At 36.1% G+C, this 23,201-nt stretch overlaps 1 protein-coding gene and 1 non-coding gene across 2 annotated transcripts in view; one reads left to right on the top strand and one right to left on the bottom strand.

The window, feature by feature from the left end:
* Smp_212390 (ubiquitin-specific peptidase 2 (C19 family)) overlaps positions 1-20,112 on the bottom strand; it is a gene marked incomplete at both ends in the record, with an annotated part of 56,546 nt that extends 36,434 nt beyond the window's left edge. The window contains 6 exons of the mRNA XM_018796152.1: positions 4,378-4,497; positions 8,581-8,695; positions 9,700-9,823; positions 15,383-15,736; positions 19,918-20,034; positions 20,074-20,112. Of these exons, the coding sequence (XP_018650394.1) occupies positions 4,378-4,497; positions 8,581-8,695; positions 9,700-9,823; positions 15,383-15,736; positions 19,918-20,034; positions 20,074-20,112 (869 nt within the window). The remainder of the gene's footprint in view (positions 1-4,377; positions 4,498-8,580; positions 8,696-9,699; positions 9,824-15,382; positions 15,737-19,917; positions 20,035-20,073) is intronic.
* Smp_tRNA_01490_Gln_TTG.1.1 lies at positions 14,854-14,920 on the top strand. The gene has a single exon. It is a non-coding gene (tRNA).
* Positions 20,113-23,201: the final 3,089 nt, after the last annotated feature.

Here is a 23,201-nt window from a genome sequence, read left to right as displayed (position 1 = left end):
GCAGTAGCTTATATCAATAATAAAGTCAATTTGTAAAATATTATAGAGTGAATAATCAGTACTTTAAGTTTTACATTTTATCCTGAATTGCACAGAAAAGGCATGTTTCTTTTAGATCCATCTCTATCTATACGATTAACAACAAATCTTGGTATTTTAATGGTTGAAAACCTTCTATATGTATTGCTAAAAATTCTACCTTTAACTTAACATTCAAGAAATTACAAAAGATTATCCAATCGTACCAATAATAACAACCATAGAAAGAAATCCCCTATCTGAAGTTATTGTTCTTACTATTGTAGACATTACTATTACTTCACCTCTTTCTATGTATCCTGTTAATATCTTATCCTACTGTGTTAATATGACATGGAACTTTTAGGTTAAAACATATTTTGCTAAGATGTCATTTCGCTTAAGTCTACTTGAGTATGGGTTTAACTCAAAATATCGTATTACTCAAGTATAATTACTTATCTTGTATGTATTCAAAAAGAGACAGTAATAAACTTATTACTACCCTGGTAATCCAATTTTTTGTTTTTTCCTTATTAGTTTTATTTTGGCTAACGTTTATCTTGTATTATATTCCTCTCCCATTACCGAATTCTTAAACCACCCTTTCACTCACACATATCAGCTCACTTGATTTTCTTAAATTATGTGAACTTTTCAAATTCTATTCAATTATTACATGACCCATCTTATCTGTTTTTCAATAGTTGAGATCATGAGTTAATTGAAGATAGACCACCATGGAAAACCTGGAAACACTGAACGGCCGTTTCATCCCATTGTGAGACTCCTCAGCAGTACACATCCACGATCCCACCTCATGAGATTCGAATACAGGACCTATCAGTCTCGCGCGCAAGCGCTTAACCTCTAGACCACTGAGCAGATCGGCATCCAACGGTGTTAATGTCTAACTTCAACCCCTTCTGATATTTATCTATTTTTAATTCCATGAATCCTTTATTACCTCTAAAATTATCACACAATTTATCGTATCTGTCTCTCTGAACTCCGTTCAACTATTACACCACCCATCCTTTATGTTTCTTTGATTTTAACACCTAATAACCTCTGACCTGTTCTTGCATATATATATATATATATATATATATATATATATATATATCATTGATAACCTTTCGCCATTCCAATCCTTTACATTAACTTATGTCAATTGTTCCATACTATTTATTATCTCAATGATAAGATTCTAATACATATTAGGTTGTAGGCAGTTGACGAGAAACCACGAAATATAATGAATTCATATTATTCTGCATCAATATTTGTTCTGGCTTTATTTAAATTCATAAAGGGAACTAATTGCATGAAATTTACCTTGTTGCCAGCAGCGCACACGTACGGCTAAAGACACAGAAACAGATGGATGGACAAACAGCTAGTTACTCATGTGAGAAAATTAGGCAGAACCACAAACGCAAAAGTGTGTACATTCAGTGAGACGTATTTGCTTAAAATATAGACATATAAAATCCACAAAATATAGAAAACCGTTAAAAATGACAACAAAGGAAAATAAAGGAATGAAAAGAGATATAACACTTCAGTTCGATAAAAAGCATCCCTTTAATTATGATTAAAGTTTATTCACACTACCTGGTATACGCAAACAGTGAGTTTTATCAACTTATTATTAACTAATTACGGTCAGTTTTCCCAATACAACTCAGACACTTTCAGTAACTTTATGGATTATTGTCACGTTTTGATGAGTATGAGTAGGTAACCAAATAAGTAACTATATATATATATATATATATATATATATATATATATATATATATATATATATATATACTTATTCACTTATTTTTGACTTCCAATGGTGTAAGCACATTACAAAACCAATCTTTGTATTACAACTTATTCAGTGAAGTAAACCTTTCTGATGATCTCATTTTCAAAGATACAATAATAATAGAAGATTACTTTCATCTATTTCGCTTGATCGTTCAATTATTATACATAATCAAACTGAAATTTCATACGATTAGTTTCTTCCACAAATTTAAATCATAAGCAAGAATGACATTAATTACAGAATATGATTAATACAGCGGTCTCGAGTGTTGTTAGAGGTATGAGGGCAGTTATCACTTCCTGGTTTCCCACACCGTGGAGGGGTTCTCCTAGAGGTACCTGAAAAGGATATTGGGTTAGAGTTGATCTTAGTGACCTGAAAGCGTGAATTCAGTGCCCAAGAAATAATTACTTCAGGCCGATCACAAACGACCTTTATGTGAGTGATTTTTGTGTTAGTTCCGTACTTGTTGGGACCTTACCGCCAGAGACGGAAATCTATGGGATAAGGCAAGGTGTGCATTTTTAAGGCCAACCTTTTCAAACCCTAACCCTCCCTTTTGGGAAGGCAGCATCGCTGTTGTGCTGGTTGTCTGAGGGAAACACCTTACTGCCGTCACACCTCTGTACAGTCAGCAGTACGACTTTGCCCTCGGACTTTGGGTTTGCTGCTTTTAGTTTTACCTCTCTTCAAACAACCTGTCTGGTATGGTAGGACATTGAGGAACGATTATTCCAGCCAGTATAGTTCGATTGGTTCATTACAATAGGCAAGCCCGACCACCACGTCAAAGTAGCAGCAGCGATCAGGACAGAATATAATACACTCATTGTATCACATTGCTTTCTCTTTAGTATCCTTTACATTGTATATGACCAGTTCTTTATAAATTCTTTGTCTTTTTGTTAGCTAACCATCAACATCAATAATTTATAATAGGGAAAATAAATCATGGAGATAATTGATCTTATTGGTAAACCAGATTTATAAATTTTGACTTGTTTATACATTTCCACACAGTTGTTTCAAGTATTTATAGATTTTAAAAAAATTTGGTAAAGAATTCAATTCCTAACTACTACATTCCCTCTCTATAGACACCTATCCAATTAGTGCAAATTACAAATTATGTTTACAAATCAAAATAAGCATGTATGTAGCTGAAGAGAAAAACAACAAAATGTTATAATGAATTCATTGTATTCTCCAATGAATCTTGTTCTGTTTTTTCTTTTTCATTTAAACTTATGTTTATTCCAATATTGGAGAGGGTATATAATTTATTTTATTTATTTATTTAAACAAATAAATATTGGTACAAGGAAGCACCAGATACATATGTGTCACACAAATCCCATTCGATTTGTGTGAGGGCTGAGATACTGCCTAGGTCCCCAAAATGAAGCAAGTGGTTTTCTTAGGGGACCACACTCCGAGCCTTTCACCTAAAGGTATGATCCACAAGGCAGTGGAGCATCTTAAGGAGATGCAGTCTCATGGTAGCCGGTGACCAACGATTGGTTCATACGCGATTTGTTCCCTCAGGATACTGGAGCCCATGTGCTCCATTGGTTTGGAATCAGGGTTTTCTAACTCCCCTAGGTGGACTTTCCGTGTCCACCAACCGGGGTTAAAGCGCCAATCTTTTCATCCTCTCAATTTCGTAAACAACAGTAATGCCACGAGAAGGCAGTAAGTAGGACTTTCCTGTTAGAGGCTATATACGCGTGGCCATGTGAGAGCATTTCGAGAGGGAGAGTGGACTCTCCCCTCTCTAGGCCGTACCAGGGCATTTAGGGGCTGAGGGTATATAATAAATGACAACTGATTCACAAAGTATTTTTTTAAATATAACATTACAGGGATTAAAATAGAATACATAATTCTATACTTTTCTATCGAAATAAAGATAATAGAAAGGAAATTTTGGCAAGGGTTTACCATACCGACATCCTTGAACGACCAATTAGAATTAAGCTAACCGATGACAGAACCTAAAACGCTGTTACGGAAAGCTTGTTGCTAAAACTTATGATTTTCTTTATATTTCATATTTCAAAAAGATTTTATGGTGGTTTCCTGAATGAACTGTTAAGGTCAGGATGTTTAGGTTAGGAGTGTTAAAGTTAAGAGATTTGAAGTTAGAATTCAGGTTTAAGGTTAGGAGTATTAATATGAAGAACTAATGTTGAGGAGTATTAGTCTTAAGAACTTTGGGGTTAAGAACTAGGGTCTAACAGTTTTAGGGTTGAGAGTCGGATTCTAAAAGATGTAAAGCTAATAAACATGGTCTTTTCGAACTACGGAACTATGATACACAGCACGAACTATCGATATTTAGCACTATTAAGTTCATTAATGATGTTAAAACTCTCAATCCTTGTATTTCTTTCATTTTTCTATATTTTTAATGGCCTTACACGAAAGCCGCATTGTGTTTGGCTAATCTCAAGACCATTTATAAATTCGGCGGTCGTATGTGTAGAATAATCCTGCCGAACTTCCTTTTTTAAAAAAATATGAAAAATCAAACTCACGGGAGACAATCTTCCGCTTCATAATCTGGTTTAATAGGATTTGGACGCTTTTGAACACGATTAACTTCCATGTGAAGACCTTCCAATACATATCGTAAGAATTCTTGTGAATCCTGTTGACTAGAGAAAAAAAGGTACTTTAAAAGATATTATCACTAATGACAAAATATCATATTGGTAATATCAACAACCCCCCTCCCACCAGTGAAATATTCATAAGATCAAAACATCAAATGTAAACATGTATACAAGATGGAAAATTTGAAAGTTTATTAATACCTCAAAGATAGTCTTAGCATTATTATTATTGTTATCACTATCGTCATTATTATTACTCTTAACGGCTTTACTCAATATTATTTGTTTGGTACGATATAGGCGGCCTATGCTCCTCCACGAGGGGTAATAGGCGTAAGTAAGTACGATATAGAATTCTCATCACAAAATGTCTCAATAGGTTCCTTTTACAAAGCAAAGAAAAAAACAAAAACTTCCTACATATATACATAAATTAAGAAAATACCTGGTACTAAATGAAACGTTTTCTAGTAAGATTACAATCTTTACATTATGGTAAGCAAAGATGGATAGTGGCTAGCAGTGGAATCCAGGACGCGCGTTTCGTCCTATTTGGGACTCGTCAGCTGGATGTACCTGCATCTCAGAGCCAATTAGAGACTGACCAGTTGCAGTCCTACCACATCGATGGGAAGATTCAAACAAACAATACTAAGTGAATTTAAACTTCACTCCATTGCACAAGAAAGTGGCTATCAGGACTCAGTGCCGAGTGGATAACGCGATGGCGTTTGAAGCGAAAGGTACTGGGTTCGAGTCTCAGAGTGAACATCAACTCTGAGATGAAGGTACATCCATCTGACGAGTCCTAAATAGGACGAAACGCGCGTCAAACTGGATTCCACTGCTAGCCACTATCCATCTTTGCTTACCATGCTTGTCAATCAAGGCTATATCGAGGCAATACGCACAGTATGCACATATACTAATTAGAGACTGACCAGTTGCAGTCCTAAACATCAATCGGAAGATTCATTCAAACAAACAATACTAAGTAAATTGAATCTCTACATTGTTAATTAGAAGCATGTTTAACCATACAAGTTATTGCCTAGGTCAGCTCTCACAATCTCTTCGTCACACAGTATCTAGTTAGATAAGGTTAGTCAGACGTAAGCAATGTAGAACCTGCCACATACGTGCATCTGTCCAAGTTGCCACAATATATCAATGCAGCCAGATAAAATTACCAAGATAACTACCAAAATAGTGGTAACATGATGATTTGGATCATTTGTTAGTTAGGCAATTAAGTTTTCAACCATTAGGTCATAGATTCGAATCCCTTCTCTATCTATTTCAGCCGGACTTTATTTATTTACTTAAACATATAAATATTAGTACAAGATGGCACAAGATATATATGCGCCACACCAATCTCATTTGATTTTTGTGACGACTGTGATACTGCCCGAGGTGCCCAAACTGAAGCAAGTGGTTTTCTTAGGGGACCACACTCCGAGCCTTTGACCTAAAGATCTGATCCACAAGGCAGTGGAACATCGTAAGGAGATGCCGTCCCGTGGTAGCCGATGACCAACGATTGATTCATAGGCCATTTGTTCCCTCAGGATACTGGAGCCCATGTGCTCCATTGGTTTGGAATCAGGGTTTTCTAACTCCCCTAGGTGGACTTTCCGTGTCCACCGTCCCGGTTAAAGCGCCGGACATTCGCTTTTCGTCCTCTCTATTTCGTAGACAACACCCCCTTCACGAGAAGGCAGTGAGTAGGACTTCCCTGTTAGAGGCTATATACGCGTGGTTATGTGAGAGCACTTTGGGAGGGAGAGCGGACTCTCCCCACTCTCGACCGTACCAGGTCATTTGGAGGCTTTCAGCCGGACACCATGACCACTCTTCATATGGCTGGAGTTTTCAGTAAATAAGTTGCATTGAAGCAAATTAACGCATCATTGAAATTATTCACTCAAAATATTCATATTATTCTCAACCATATTTCTTAAACATTCAGATCACTACCGTAATTGATCCCATTACAATAATTATTTCCGCTCTTCTGTTTTCCATTTAGCTTCCTTTTCTTATGATGCTTATGTGAAATGTGACAAGGTGGATCGATACACATTTGTGCCATATTCTAGGTTGATTATAATTGATTGAATGAATGAATAAAAAATATCTAGATTTTTACCATTCATGGTCAATACTGATTTGAAAGTAAGTAAATTATCTGTAATCTGTAAAATTATAATTAGATTTTACTTAAATCTTACAAGTAATATCGATATTATGCTGTCCAGAATGACAAGGTAAACGCTTCATAATCAGACTATATAATTCAGGGTACTCAATATCACCAAACGGTAGTAATTACAACATTTGTTTTTTTTGGGGGGGGTAAGGAACTAATCAGTAATATAGTAAATACTTTGTGAGAGAATTCCTATTATTTATATAGTTGAGATCATGAGTTAATTGAAGCTAGACTACCATGGAAAACCTGAAAGCACTGAACGGCCGTCTCGTTCTATTATGGGACTCCTCAGCAGTGAGCGTCCACGATCCCGCCTCGCGAGATTCGAACCCAGGACCTACCAGTCTCGCGCCAGAGCACTTAACCGATAGACCACTGAGCTGGTCGGTATCCAACGGTGTTAATGTCTAATCTCAATCAATCCTATTATTTATATTTTTAAACTACTCTCTTCGACTATTGACCATTTTGCTAGTATTCAAATAGATGGATTAAACTGCTGTGAGGATAAAGCTTCTATTGCTTTTTATGTAAAAAGAACCATGAATCGGAAACGAAGTGAGCTGCTATATTTTGGTGAGACAATCAATTAAATCGAGAAAGGATCAGATAGCCGTCTTGCCCTAGTACATTCATGACCATAATAAGCATCCATCACTTTCAGAACACTAAAGTTAATATCCAATGTTTACATTTCTAACTTCAGTCAGTTCTCGTTGATTCCTGACCACCATCCATTGCTGTTAATAGTGTGCTTCACTCCCGATATGGTTGGATTCCAGTGGTCACCACTTCTCCAGTTCTTCTATGTTTACAAAAGTTGGCTAACCAAAGTCAATCTGTGGTATGAAACAAATACTTATTTTTCAATGGGTGGCTAACAGCTTTTGAAAGTTAGTATACACACAGGTTACAAACTATGTCAGCTTTCCATTAACTATTTGCAATTATACATATGGAAACTGAAAATATGATTAAAACGATTTGGAAGATATATTGTGATCTGTGTTAAGGATGCTAGAAACCCAAAAACCACTTGGTCAACGTCTTATTTTTAAAAAATCTTATTTCGGAAATTTGAATTTCTCGTTTTCGCACCAAAAGTGCCCATTTTTACCTCCAAGTTGTATTTCCCACTTGGGAGGATTTTAAACATCGTTGGTTCGTTGCCTCTTTTAATATGCTGTTTTGTGACGTTTCTCAAGGATATTTGTATGCTGTATATATACGCTTGAGTTGTGTGCATGTGGTTATTCGTGCTTCTGACTGCTTGTGAAGTATATCATTCACTCATTTGGACCTGATCTTCTCCCTCTAGTTAGCGGGGCTGGGACGCATAGGAATTTCTCAGCTTGTCTTGTCGTTGTGTCGCTGACCCTTCGTCCCGTTCGCCAATTTAGGTAATGCCCTAATTTCTTCAAACATAGCGATCTATCATCAGGAAAGTTAGTTACTCAGCAACAGGATAGGAGCTATGTACGAATGTGCATTAACCCAAATTGTCAAGCCTAATTTAATACGGTTAACAAAAAGGAAACAGGAAATAATAATATCGATTACAGAAGGGAAAATAAACATAAGAAATGTAGTTTGGAATGAACAAATGAAATTGAGGAATAGAATTTGCACCGAAGAATAAAGAATAAATAAAAATGCACCTTTTCAATCTATTTCAGAGCTATTTCATTAACTTTGCCTTATACTTAGATTACAATACTCAACCGGCTTGTCAAATAAGAAGTTTATACATATTTGTAACTTATTCATCTACTGCGCCTTTTGTAGACCAGGTTTGATAGCCATAAATAGAAATACTTAAAAGTTACTATCGAAAATATCCTTTTATTCACGCCACTTAAACTTCCATATAAATACAAAATTATTAATAAATGATAAAATATTATACTTACGAATATCCCATGAAACGAGGAGCAAATCGTTGAATTTGACTTTTAAAACGACTTGGACTAGTGGAAGAATTAGCCATATCAGGATCCCAAATTTCTTTCATTAAATCAGCATATGCTATTTGAAGACGAAGAAACAAAACATCAGTCACCAAAAACAAAGTGTTTTTACCAACTTACCCAGTGTATTGTTAATATAATCAATTTATCAAATGTTTTATTATGGTAGAAATTCCTATTGAGATGCTTAGTAAAAAACAAATGAATAGAGAAAAGAAATATTTCTTCTCTCTACTTATATTTCTAATGAATCCTTTATTTCTTAAAAGGTAATAGGATGTTAGTGATTAAGAGGTCAGAAGACCAAATTTAAAATTCCAAATAAAGATTATTAGACTTTATTATTATTACATGAATGAGAGATTAAAGATAACCTTATCGATTCATTTTACTGGGTAGTAAGTAGAGTATGTCTACCGCTTTGCAGAAATAAACGAAATACAAATATTATTACAAAAAGCTACATATTTATAGTTGAAATCATGAGTCAATGGAAGATAGACCACAATGGAAAACTTCGAAGCACTGGACGGCCGTTTCGTCCTATTGTGGGACTCCTGAGCAGTGTTCGTCCACGATCCCGCCTCGTGAGATTCGAACTCAGAACCTACCAGTCTCGCGCCAAAGCGCTTAACCACTAGACTACTGAGCTAGCATCCGATGGTGTTAATTTCTAACTTCAACCAATTCACGAAATTGAGCAACCGTTCACCAATTGTCTTCAGTGAATTGATATCTCACAACAGACGTGGTTGAACTCCCCTAGTCACTGCTTCTCACTAGAACTCCAGGAAACATCTCTTGGAGTCAGTCACTAGTGAGTAAATGATTATAATCAGAAATGGTTTTGTGGGGATTTCAGGGATCGTGGATGCGCACTGCTGAGGAGTCCCACAATAGGACGAAACAGCCGCCCAGTGTTTCCAGGTTTTTCACGATGGTCTAGCTTCAATTGACTCACGCTTTCAACTATGAAAATACTGAAATCTCCATAACATTTAAAGAAAAACGGGATAAATACTAATAAATACCAAAAAACAAAATAATTCAAATTCAACCTACAATGAAATAACAATCCATTCATGGAACTTGATTTATTGATGTCTTTTAAAAATCGATCTTCCAAGCAATACTCGGTAAGTGGAGCAGTGTTACTTAAACATTGAAGAATCGAATTCATAAAACACTAAGATAAGGAAAAAGAGAAAGGAATTAGAATATTTTTACGAAGGAAAGAGTTAACTAATTAGGTAAATAACATAATATATGGTAAATAGCAAGTCAATACAAAAAATGTCCCACACATTCCTATATGTATCATATTTCATAATGCAGCAAGTTACATTCAATGGAAATAGTGGAAGACATCTACTGATTAGAAAATTAGGTTGAAAGATGATTATTGAACAACTAATGTATACCATAAACTCATATATATGATAGTTAACAAACAATTGTTGAGCCCGGTTGAAGAACGACTGTACATTTGAAATAAATAGAAACAAATTCAAGTAACCGTTAAGCAATATTAAAAGGTTTTTAGTATCGAAGAACTGGTTCCGATGCGAAAATGTGAGACGTCATATTTTAATCAATCGTTCATTCATTATTTTCCACTAGATATTTGAGTCTAAGGACTTTTTTCTAACATGCTTTTTCATCCTGTCTTCTCGAATTATATTCTCAATGGTTAGTCTTTCACACTACGATCACTTCCACCATGACCATTACGATTTTTCTAATTTCATTGCATCTTGCTGATAAGATATTGTAACTTGGGCTGACGAACAATCTTGCTCAACTCTATATTAACTGTGACTGAGATTAATAGCTGAAATTTCCTATCATACATATACATATCATTTGTTTTGGGACCTGGTTTAAATGAATAACCTACTAGTTTTACCTACTGTAATCACTTAAGTATTATTTCATATCCGATGAGCCATCAAACACATGTGGATAAAAGAAGGTAACGTGTTAAAGGTAAACAAGTTCATTAACAATTATAGTATATTTGATATAGTTGAGATCATGAGTTAATTTAAGCTAGACCACCATGGAAAATTTGGAAACACTGGATGGCCGTTTCGTCCTATTGTGAGACTCCTCAGCAGTGCGCATCTACGATCCCGCCTCACGAAATTCAAACCCAGGACCTAACAGTCTCGCGCGTGAGCACTTAATCGATAAATAACTCTAAAAGAATAGATTTACGGATAACATTATTATCAACGAACAAATTGATCGAACAATTTTATTCACCAAAAAAAATCTTTAAAAACACTACTGTATACTCACAGTTCTATAAACTAAGACACTCTACTTGTCAATCTTTTTTTTCAATAGGAATGTTATTAATATTCGAAATATTTTCTCAACACTAGATGCTTGCCAAATTACTAATCGATTCAATGTTATTTATAATTAACTCAGTTTGAGTATCAATTAACAGTATATATATAACGATTATTTAGTTTATATAATGAATGGATCAATGTTAGACTATCATTGAAAATCGGGAAACATTGGACAGCTGTTTCGTCTTAGTATGGGACTCCTTAGCAGTATGTATCCACGATCCTGAATGTGGAACTTGAATCCCAGGACCTTCGATGGTCTAACATTGATCTATTCGTGATATCAATCTAAATTCAACAATCTCCACAACCCTATACTGATAACAGTTACTTAGTAAAACAATGATAAAATGATATTAGTGTGCTGTTAGAGGTGACTATCGTAACCAATGGTTGGAGACTCTAGGTGGCGTGGCTCAGAATCGATCACAATGGCGTAGGTGTATACACTCTTTATCTTTCCTTAAACCTTGAGATTAAAATTGCTTCATATCTGTCTTCCTTCCTGTACGATTGTAATGGAAATGAAGGAACAACAAAGTCTGAGACAATTGATGAATATTTTGCGAATGAAGTATTTACTGTATGGTTCTCAGATTTTACCAAGATATTCTGTAATGTTGTATTAAGACATATCTGATTGTCTCCACTGATATTCTCGTTTACTAAACTGACTTTAATACCATGGAATTTGTTTCTAAAGTCTCATCTCGTTGTGCTAATGGAGCATGGCCACTTGAACCGGTGTTCTACGTTGCAAACACCTGACTGACTGAAGTGGATTCTTTTGGTTGTACTGATTTTGAAGCATGCACACACTGATGCGTTTGGTCAGAACAATAATGAAAGCTTCTCAATTGAACCACTCAGCTCATAGAATATCTATGCCATACAGTTATCCGTAAAATTTGATTCGTGCAGGAAGCTTACAGTTGTTTAGTGATGTTCTAGCTTAGATCAACTACAATCCTCACAAGTCCTCATACTCATAAAATTAATTCGCATATGTGTCTATTTAGCTAATGGAAATGAATACATATGTAATATAATAGTTTATTGAATATGTGACTTTGTTATTCTCACTTCATGTCAAAACCGGTGCTTTTAACGTGGTATGGTCGGAGACTCTGTGTGACATGGCTCAGAATCGATCACAATGGCGTAGGTGTATACACTCTTTATCTTCCCTTAAACCTTGAGATTAAAATCGTTTCATATCTGTCTTCCTTCCTATATTATATCCTTATATACAACCTTTCTTTTATATATTATCACCATTACATGAACTACTTCTATGAATTCGGTGTTCATCATGTTGTGCTAATGAGGTATGGCAACTTGAACCGATGCATATATGTGCCTGATCCTACGTTGTAGCTGACTGACTGATATTAGGAATAGAAAAAAATTATTTATTATAGTAAAATAGTTTAAACCCAATTATTTCTATCTACATATTCGCTCATGAAATAATACAATGAGCTTTATTGTTTTGTTTTTGAAATTTCTCCACTTTCTTAGCTTCCTATTGGTTAATAAAATTATCTTAAATATTTTAGAACTGTATTTTTCAAATAATTTTTCTTTGGAAAAATCTTGTTATTACTTCAACTTTTATAAGCTCATTTACATTTAAAACAACCGGGTCTGTTGTGAGATAGTAACTCACTGAAGACAATGGTAGATGTGTCGCTCAGTTTCGTGGATTGGTTGAAGTCAGATATTAACACCGTTTGATGCCGGCCGGCTGAGTGGTCTAGAGGTTAAGTGCTCTGGCGCGAAACTGATAGGTCCTGGGCTCGAATCTCGCGAGGCGGGGTTGTGGATGAGCACTGCTGAGGAGTCCCACAATAGCACGAAACGGCCGTCCAATTGTGACGTCCTTGATCTGTCTACCCACTTTCGTGCCGAGGATAACTTGTCTAATGTAGATTAAGACCTTGACACGATAGGCTGACTGGCCTAAGTTTAAGGATAGTATGCGTGAGTTCGAAGTGGGGGTAGAGAGACGAAAACTATTCTATCCCTGATTGGCTGACAAGCACGCGCGCGAGAGAGAAGACAGGATAACTGGAACACTACTCGCTTTATTCCAAAATCCTATCTGGTACCCGAATTCCAGATTAGTGTAAAAAGATACATAAATAAATAGGTGACTAACCCGATCACAACGTACGATAATTAGGAAAATACAATTATGTGCAAAACTGGAGGATTAGAGTAGAACATAGAGTACAAAAGGTTACGTCTAAATTACAATAGCTTTGGAATAGAAAATTCTATGGCAGTGAATCATACATCAGACAAAAGCTCATGATCTGTAGAATAGACTAGGAACAAAAGTAAATGTTACTGTTATATAAGCTTTGAAATAAATAAGATAACGTCCCCAAAAATAGCTTCCTTAGTTTGTTAAGGCTTCTTGTTTCGTTGTTTACATCACCAATGTTTCCAGGTTTTCCCTGATGGTCTAGCTTCAATTGACTCATGCTTTCAACTATGAAAATACTAAATCTCCACAAAAACCCCTTCTGATAATTATAATGATATGTCATAAATTAGTCTCACTTGCACAATTGGATTCATTCACTTAACAACATTTTATTCTTTAATGTCATTTCGTAGTATTTTCAACTTACTTTTAGTTTTCTTCTAAAGAAAACCTGTGTAATTATTTAAATTTCCTTTTTAATTATGGTCAGTCAGTCAGTCAGCTACAACATAGGATCAGGCACTAATACAACTGGATACTAAATCATATATCATCTATGATAGAATATTCATTACTAATTAAAATAAATATAGTATCTATGTTAGTAACAATTTTTTTCACTCAATTAACCCCCTACATCATTTTAAATAGGAAAACAGAAAAAAATGATACTAATTATAGAAATATAATGAATTAATTATATATTTCTGTTAGTTATATATAAGTCAATCATTTTTATTTATTTTAAATGATGAACATAATATGGAATTTAAAGGATTATCATGTGAAAAAGAGTCGTTTTGTTTTAATATCAAAAGGGGTTTTTGTGGAGATTTAGTATTTTCATAGTTGAAATCATGATTCAATTGAAGCTAGACCATCATGGAAAACCTGGAAGCACTGGACGACAGTTTCGTCCTATTGTAGGACTCATCAGCAGTGCGCATCCACTAGTGACTGACTTCGAGAGGTAAATCCTGAAGTTCTAGTGACAAGCAGTGACCAGTTGAGTTCAAACCAGGTCTGTTGTGAGATACCAACTCACTGAAGACAGTTGGTGAACGGTTGCTCAACTTCGTGGATTGGTTGAAGTTAGACATAAACATTATCGGATGCCGGCTCAGTGGTTTATTGGCTAAGCGCTTCGGCGCGAGACTGGTAGGTCCTGGGTTCGAATCTTGCTGAACGTCCAGTTGTAAACATTGAAATAACTTTTGTTGACATAATACTGTCTTTTACCCTCATTTTACTCCATACAATCATGAAAGCGAGAGAGAAGATAGAAAGGTTTTATTATAGGTGTAAATCTTGTTTTAACTTTTTTTTACCAATTTTTATATATTTTTGCATACCATATCATTATCACATCATTTGGTAAGATTTTCGCAACCATATTTCCATCTTTTTTTGGGGGGAAGTCTTTGATAATTAAATTTCACAGATTTTAAAAGATATAAAACCACTAGGTACAATGACCTCTTAAAAATAATTAAGGCTATATCAAGGTATTACGCACAGTATGCACATATGCTAATTAGAGACTGACCAGTTGCAGTCCTAAAAACATCAATGGGAAGATTCAAACAAACAATACTAAGTGAATTTAAACTTCACCCCATCGCGCAAGAAAGTGGCTATCAGGACTCAGTGGCCGAATGGATAACGCGATGGCGTTTGAAGCGAAAGATACTGGGTTCAAGTCCCAGAGTGAACATCAACTGTGAGGTGCAGATACATCCATCTGACGAGTCCCAAATAGGACGAAACGCGCGTCAAACTGGATTCCACTGCTAGCCACTATCCATCTTTGCTTATAATGCTTGTGAATTAAAGCTATATCAAGGCAATACGCACAGTATGCACATATGCTAATTAGAGACTGACCAGTTGCAGTCCTAAAACATCAATGGGAAGATTCAAACAAACAATACTAAGTGAATTTAATTAATGTTTTCTTTTTTCAGTTTATTGTGAACTTCTTTATTAAATAAATAATAACTTGTTTGTTTGCTTATTTGATTACTCAATGTATCTGAAGTGAGTTTAAGTGTTGTTTGATTGACGCAATCTAGAAATGTTTAAACACTAATGCTAAGTGCTAAAAACCAGCTCAGCGTTACCTTGAAAAGTTAAATTATAATGTATACTAAAAAAGTGATAACATTTGACTTACAGTGTTTCCAAGATTATTAAGGCCCACAAGTCCACCTCTGTGATATGAGTGATGAGAGTTTACTGGAAGACTAACTGTTGCACGAAGAGGACTAGTTAGGGAAGAGTCCAAACAACGTACAGAATTCTTGCTGCTATTTGTGTTATTGATTTCCGAAAATTCCCGTCGATCTATTGACTGGAGATTTTTGACCGGGAAATAATCGGTATGGTAACCATTGCACAGTTTTTTACTTGAACTAGTGCTTTCACTTAGTTCAAGTTTTGAAATACGACCATTCAAGTCATTTAATCTGTCGCTTACATTGCCACCGAGACTTGATGTGCTGCTGTTCCATAATGTGGAACCTGATTTCTAAAAAAAATAAGTCATAAGTAGGTATTTAAGCTAACAGTTGGCTTAAAAATGCAACATTTAGATGCGGCATAGACTTTCATACATGTAAAACAGCTTGGGCAGCTCAAAATGATAGTAGAACCACCGCTAAATGTCAAAAGGAAGTTGAAACTAACAACCAGAGTTTTCAGCTTTTACTACAGAGTTAATATGACCAAAGAATGGGGTGTTGTTCCACAACGAAAGACACTATATCACTCTGAAATGCTGAAGTGTACCTTAAACATTGAAATCAACTAAACTAAGAGTCAGTGGCCATCTCAGAATAGTAACCGTGTGTTTTAAAATATCAAACAAATAGTAAATAAACAAATTTCGAAACTGAAACTTCCGAAAAATACTTAGATACATATGTAAAGCTTATACTTATAGACATTGACCGAAGGTATTTACAAACAGAACTGTTGTGACTGGAAACTCTTGAGACATGGCTAAAAGGGAAAAACCAATATCACATTTAAAAATAAAGTTGTGCGAAATAGTTTAGAAAAATATCACTTCCATTAAGTTACCAGGATCTTATTTTATGGTGAAGTATCGAGAATGATCTAGAATATCAGCGATGTTTTGCTGGTTAGTGCTTTATAGGAAGGTTCGTTTTTAGGGGGCAGGGTTGTTAACCCTATTCCTCACCCTCCTTTACACAGGCTTTGGACCGGCAGTAACCCTAGAACGGTTCTAGGCGATGTTTAATGACAATAAATTACAAGTACAACACAGTAGTTATAATAGCTCCAGAAATATGGTAAAAATTACTCATCGCCAACACAAAGTAATTTTATGTACGTTAGGAAAGGTATTCATCTAGCTCCTCTCCTGGTTCTCACATCCCCCATCGTCCTCCTGAACTTCTTGTTGATACAGATATGGTCGATTTGGTTCTGTGTAGAGTGATCCGGTGAAATCCAAGTGGCTTTGTGTATGTTTTTGTGTGTGAATATGGTGCCACCTATGACCAGTTTATTGAAGGCACATGGGTTTGCAAATCTATCACCATTTTTGTTTCTTTCTCCCAGTCCATGTCGTCCCATGGTGTCTTCGTACCCAGTGTTGTCCATTCCAACATTGGCATTGAAATCTCCCATCAGAATGGTGAGGTCCTTTGTCGAGCACTTGTCAACGATTGACTGCAGCCTATGGTAGAATTGATCTTTAACGTCTTCATTGTAGTCGTTGGTAGGCGCATAGCATTGGATGACGTTCATTGTAATGCCCTCTCTCTTTGTTTTGAAGGAGGCTTTGATGATCCTTGATCCATGAGATTTCCATCCTATAAGTGCATTGTGTGCTTGTTTGGACAGCATCAATGCAACCCCTTGTGTGGGGGGGGGCATTTTCTTCTTCATGGCCAGAGCATAACAGAAGCTCCCGTGAAGCTAGTCGTTGTTGTACGACCTGCGTCCAATGTGTTTCACTGATCTCAAGCACCTCCAGGTTGTACTTCCTCATTTTTGCAGTAATTTGGAAAACTCTCCCGGTTTCTCACTTTGTCCAGACGTTCCATGTACCTATAAAAATTGTTGCTATGGTTGTTAGAAGGGGCATCGGCCTCGTGACGTCCGAAGGAACTCGGCTTTCATCATGAGGCATCATAATTCTTCCTTCGCCTCCCAGGGCAGAGTTTAAATGTTTTGAATAATTTTTCCTGGTTAGCGTTTTTTTCAGCAAGTTGGTTTTCTACAGGACGGGGTCGCTAACCCTATGCCCAACCCTCCTCCTTTATCCGGGCTTGAGATCAGCAGTAGCCCCCGGAGGGGCTACATGCGGAGTTGCTTACTGGTATAGCACACTGATAAGTTCGTCGATATACCTAATACACATTCAAACAACTTAACGAAGTTTCACTGCAAGATTTCACTGGAAAAATATGTTACTGTCGACAGTTCAGCTATAGACGTTTCTTCGATAAAAGTTAAAAACACTAAGCAAGAAATTTGCCGTTGAAAAATTTCCATGGATAAAAAGGGACAGTAAGATGTCAACCTAGCACAAATACTTTTCTTCCCAAAGCTACAAACTAGCCGTTGCTTCGGATTTCAAGTCAGCCATAGCCTGAATTAGTACATATAAAGCGAATAGCAAGTGTGGTGTTTATGTGAACCAATGATTTCTTTGTATTGAGGACTGTTTTGATTTAGAATTCCAAATACAGGTCATTTGTTCATGCTCATCTAATGCATCTTGATTAAGTTGTGTTGATTGTGGGATTACTAGTTTACACTACAATTCAGATACTTTTAAACATCCCATTGGCGTCGCGATGAAACCTGTAATGGAACGGTTGGATATACATTCAGATTTTAATGATTTTGAGGATTACATGGAGAGGTTCAAAATTTGGTCTATGACCAAGGAAGATATTGAGGATTTTAATATTGGGGCTCATTTCCTTACATTCATCGTAAAAGAAGCATACAGCTTAGTAAAGACTTTGACATTTCCAGACAAGCCGATTTCACTCCCTTATGCAACTCTCAAGCAACTACTGCTGGACCATGTAATGTATGCAAATTCTGAATGCGGTAAGGGAGAAAAATTCGATGAAATGACTCGCCAGAACATCACGAATTCCACTACTTTACTACGTCGTCCTAGTCCAATACGTAGTCAAGGTTATTCACATAACAATTCATTAAATTGTAAAACAGTTCATGAAGATGAGCACAAGTTCGGTAAATGCTTGTTCTGTGGCAAGTTTCGCCCATGTAATTCATGTGTATTTCGTAATTCTAAATGCTTTAAATGTGGTAAAACTGGACATATTTACTCACTTTGCAATACCATGATTCATTTCGTTGAAACTAATGCTAAAATTTGTGATTCTACCAAGGTGGATGTTTCTAATGATCACTTATCTTTATTCAAGACTTCTAGAAGTGGTATAACGTCACATAGCAGTTCAAAGTTGGATGAAACCCGGAATCACTGTGAGACAAAAGTTTCCAATCAAACAACTTTTTATCAGATTTCTCATGTTATGGTACCAGATATGGTTTGTCATAATGATTCACAAATTTCTGATGAAATTTCTCACAACTCTGAGAATAATATGTTGAATGAGTCAAATCATGATCGAAAACCGGATTCAGTTTTGGTAGATGCTGATTTTCATAATGATCCATTATTTTTCAATGAAACTCTTAATAAATTTGAGGGGAATATTTCAGACAAACCAAATCTTGATGTCATATCATATATTATTTATCCTCATAATGCATTTGCTTTTTGTGGGAAATTTATTGAATGCGAAGCACGAGCACTAAGTGAGCTTGATTTTCATTACAATTCGGATAGCTTTATATCAACTGTTATTTATACTTATCATGAAGCCATTTCTAATGAATACTCTAGTCAATATGTGGAATATGTCTTAAACGAAGCCAGGTTATTCATAACTTGAAGATATGAAGATTCAACATTATTTCGTGAGGGAGGACAGCGTTGGAAAATCTATGGTTCAAACTCTAGATATCAGTGGTTTCAGTGCATAACCGACATAATGATTGTATGCACTTCCAGGACCCTGGTTAGATTGTTCCAATTTCGGTTTCTAATTCTAATACTAACGAGTTCATTCTAGATAATACAGAGTCTATATCCAATACACTGTCGAACAGACGTAATATGAACTTAAGAAGAAGACGTACAATCGGTTACAGACACTTACACCCCAATTTAAGCTGTGATAGATGTGGTGTTTATATGAACCAAAGATTTCTTTGTATTAATCAATACAAATAAATCTTTGGTTCATTACGTCAAAACAGTCATCGATGACTGTTTTGATTTAGAATTCCAAATACGGGTCATTTGTTCGTGCTCATCTAATACATCTTGATTAAGTTGCGTTGATTGTGGGATTACTAGTTCATACTACAATTCAAATACTCTTAAACATCACAGCAAGATATCTCAAAGTGAATTTAATGACTATCTCAACAGTACCTTGCTGAATGAGGTTTCCCTTATTGACAAGAAAGACTTCAAGTACAATAATCATGGGAGTTCAATTCAACGCCACAAAATCATATAGTATGTAATCCGGTGCTTGATATTTACTTTGAGTAAAACCAAACTTTTACCAATAGTTAACAATAAAATTATAGCAACATTAAAAATCTAAAAATGACTAAACTCACAGGTCCTAAGCTGATAGCTGATCTATAGTAAGGAGGGGGGGAGTCAGTGTGTTTGGGAAGGCGATTAACAGACAACATATACCTGGGATGAGAGCCATAATTTCTGATACTTCTACCCTGAATCTAAAGTTATCGTGAAACTCTAAAACACGTTACCGATAGCTTGAAATCAGGTTGTTTGGTCAAGTCATCCATAATAGGGCTTGTGATAACTGTGTTAGGCAAGATGTTTCCAAAGGAGTAAAGATTTCATAACTCTGCATTTATATACGACAACAGACACAAACGTAATCCAGCTGGTAATGAACAAGCCAAAAAACTAAATACCCTCAGATTAAGATGAAATCATGTGTACTGTATGAGTGCTTTGTGATGTTTATGACAATTTTTCAAGGTAGCATCAATTTGTTTATGATATTTGTATCTCAGTTATTTAGGTAATAAAAAAAGTGAGTGGTCAAACAACTAAACATCCCGCCTTCGATAACCTTCGAGGCACCATAGGAACAGTAAAATTTTGAGATGATGAATAAAATTCTGAAACTAATCGAAGGAGTATAAACAAGGTGATTAGTATTTCGGCATTTGGTAGAAGCTGTAATATGGAGATTATGAGTCTCAATTAAACTAATGATCACGTTTAAAGTGGACGGGTACATTGGTAGCACAATTGTCACCGTCTCAAAGAATTAGCTGAAAGGTTCATAGAACTTTACCTATGACATCACCGAGAACATAAAGTTCTAAATATATATTCAGACTTCTTCCTTCCTAATGTTTAGCTTGACTGAGTGTGGTATGCAAGATTATATAGCCGTTTTACCTCGTTTGTTGATAACGTTGTGTCAAAAACCCAAACAAAAACAAACACTTTCTTCCTAACATGCTCATATATGTATATTTTTTGCTTTTCTTAAAAAAATCCAAATATCGCATGTTATTAATATGCATTTATACCAGTCTTTTCTTTTTTTAGCACGTTTTATGTCCTTACGCACGTACGAATGTATTTTGACATGCACCTAAAATTTCATTTTCTTTTCTTTTCCAGGACGGCTGGAAAAGATGAAGGACTGGCGAAAAACACGATGAATAGAAATTCTCATCATACATTTTTTCAATTGTTATATCGAACCACATGGATTCCTATATTAAAGAGAGACTACCAGATTCTGCTAAACTATCGGAAGACTGTTTACCGACGGCGAGTTCGTTGGGACCAAACTTTTTGCCGGCCACATCTTAGGGTCATCATTGCGCTACTAGGAGGGAGAGTGAGCTGTAGCGGTAAATAAATCCCCAAAATAGGCAGTCCCGTACGTCTTCGACATTGATGCTGACCACGTTAGTTTTGCTGGACACATCCTAACTGAAGGCGCTCTCTCACGCATCCGCACCAGATCACCAGTGGGTACAACATGCTACGCATTTCTTACAACCGTTAGCCAGCTTAGATCAAACGCTTCCCAATATATCGATGGCTTCCCGAATATGTCTTCGGACCCCTTCGTTTATGACTTCTAATTTGACTGGGTTGGTATACTTCGATTATAAAGGTGTTACGTGTGAGGGTGTTGTCAAACCCCAAATACCTGTAGCATCTTTGCCTGTTTATCATTCAGATTTAAAAGCAAAGTTATTTCATGGAACCTGAGAAATGCAGACTATCAATCCTCATCCATTTATTATTGCTGTCTGTCTGCTCTGATGTATACCAATAAAATATGTTCTTCCAACCCACTTTTTATTTGGCCCATATTACCACCGTTTCACAAAATGGTTAACCTAGGTTTCTTATACGAGAGTAGTTGATGATCTATACTTTGTTGTCTTCGCTATCCATGGAAACAGTGACAGGTACTAACGAGTAAACTTAATAAACATCTACAGAACTAAAGTATTTGTCAATCACTTCTTTCAAAAGACTCAAAGGGACGCCACATCAGTGAGTCAAGATCGTATCCCTCCAGTCCTTCTGTAATGAACTAGTCACCAGTCAAATCTTTTAGGCGAACTGAGCAGGATTCATTTCATAGTTCTTAGCACCGTTTTAGTTTCTCTTCTTCGAACATGTTCCAAGTAAGCATGTTCTTAGACTGAGGGGATGTGCTGAAGTAGATTTTTCAAGATTAGACAGAAAGGAAACATGGAAGGCAGTTTCGAGTAATTTCAGTGTTTGCCACCCAATATTCTGAAAGCAAGCTCCAAGAGCGAGTGAACTTTATTGATCGCAGGATGTCAATGGGGAGATACATTCAAAGCATAACACGTAGTGGTTCATACGTCCTTTACAGCGATGAAGAATTGTTAGTTTTAGAATACGATATTGTCTAAAATGGTTCGGTAGAGCACTGTGACCATTTTACTGCGCCACCCCGTATGACACGTTCCTCGTTCCCTCAAAAGCTAGCCTGGGAGTCCCACGTTGTCAACCTCTCCCTATTTTTAAAAAACTGTCCATCTCAACCATTATCGCCTTCTTATTTGTTTGTCTTCGAGGTGCCGTTTGTAATGAGTCCAGAAGTTAGTTATTGTCAGCATTTGTCGTAACTAGTATATCTTCACTGCCAAGTCCAACGTTATCTGGTATTTTGAAAAATACTCTACATAGGTACTGTTTGGCTTCGCCCCCACAGCTTCTCGTGTACAAAATCTACATCTTGTATCCTCGTATACATGTTCGTCATCGTGATAGAACAAATCGCTTCGCTTACTCCAACTAAAGCTCCATATCCCTCAACCTGAAATTAGTTTGTTGTGTCAGGTGATATCGAAGCTTGGGACTGGTTTGCAGAGTCAGATTCTCGAAAGCACATCCTGACTGCTCAATCACTCGAAGTCACTGGCGCTCTAACTAGCCAGATTCATCACATCAAGTCTCTTTTGTACTAATACTCTTGCATTGTACTAACTACCTGAGAGGGTCGTCCTTCAAAGTAGATCACATAAATCACTAAATCAAGTATTCCACAACATTGAATTAGGAAAATTTCTGGCAAACCAGAATGTTGAGAGTGAGAGGTTATGATGATATTTGATTTTAACCACACGATCTTTGAGGTTGAACATATAATTACTAAAAAGATTCACATGTGACACTTAGAGAACGTTAAAAATGGTGAACGCGAGAACAACTAGTCGGAAACGGAATATCCTGAGTTGTATTAGTGTATTGACACCCACACGGCAGAACGTCTGAACGATGCAAAACGACTCTTGAGATAACATATTCCGAAACATTTTGTTTTGAAAGTAGAGGACCAAGAAACTATGTTAGTTTCCAA

This window comes from Schistosoma mansoni, chromosome 2 (assembly GCF_000237925.1).
Source record: "Schistosoma mansoni strain Puerto Rico chromosome 2, complete genome".
In the NCBI taxonomy this organism is placed as follows: Eukaryota; Metazoa; Platyhelminthes; class Trematoda; order Strigeidida; family Schistosomatidae; genus Schistosoma; species Schistosoma mansoni.
The sequence above is the reverse complement of the archived record's forward strand: the minus strand, read 5'-3'. Positions and strand labels throughout refer to the sequence as shown.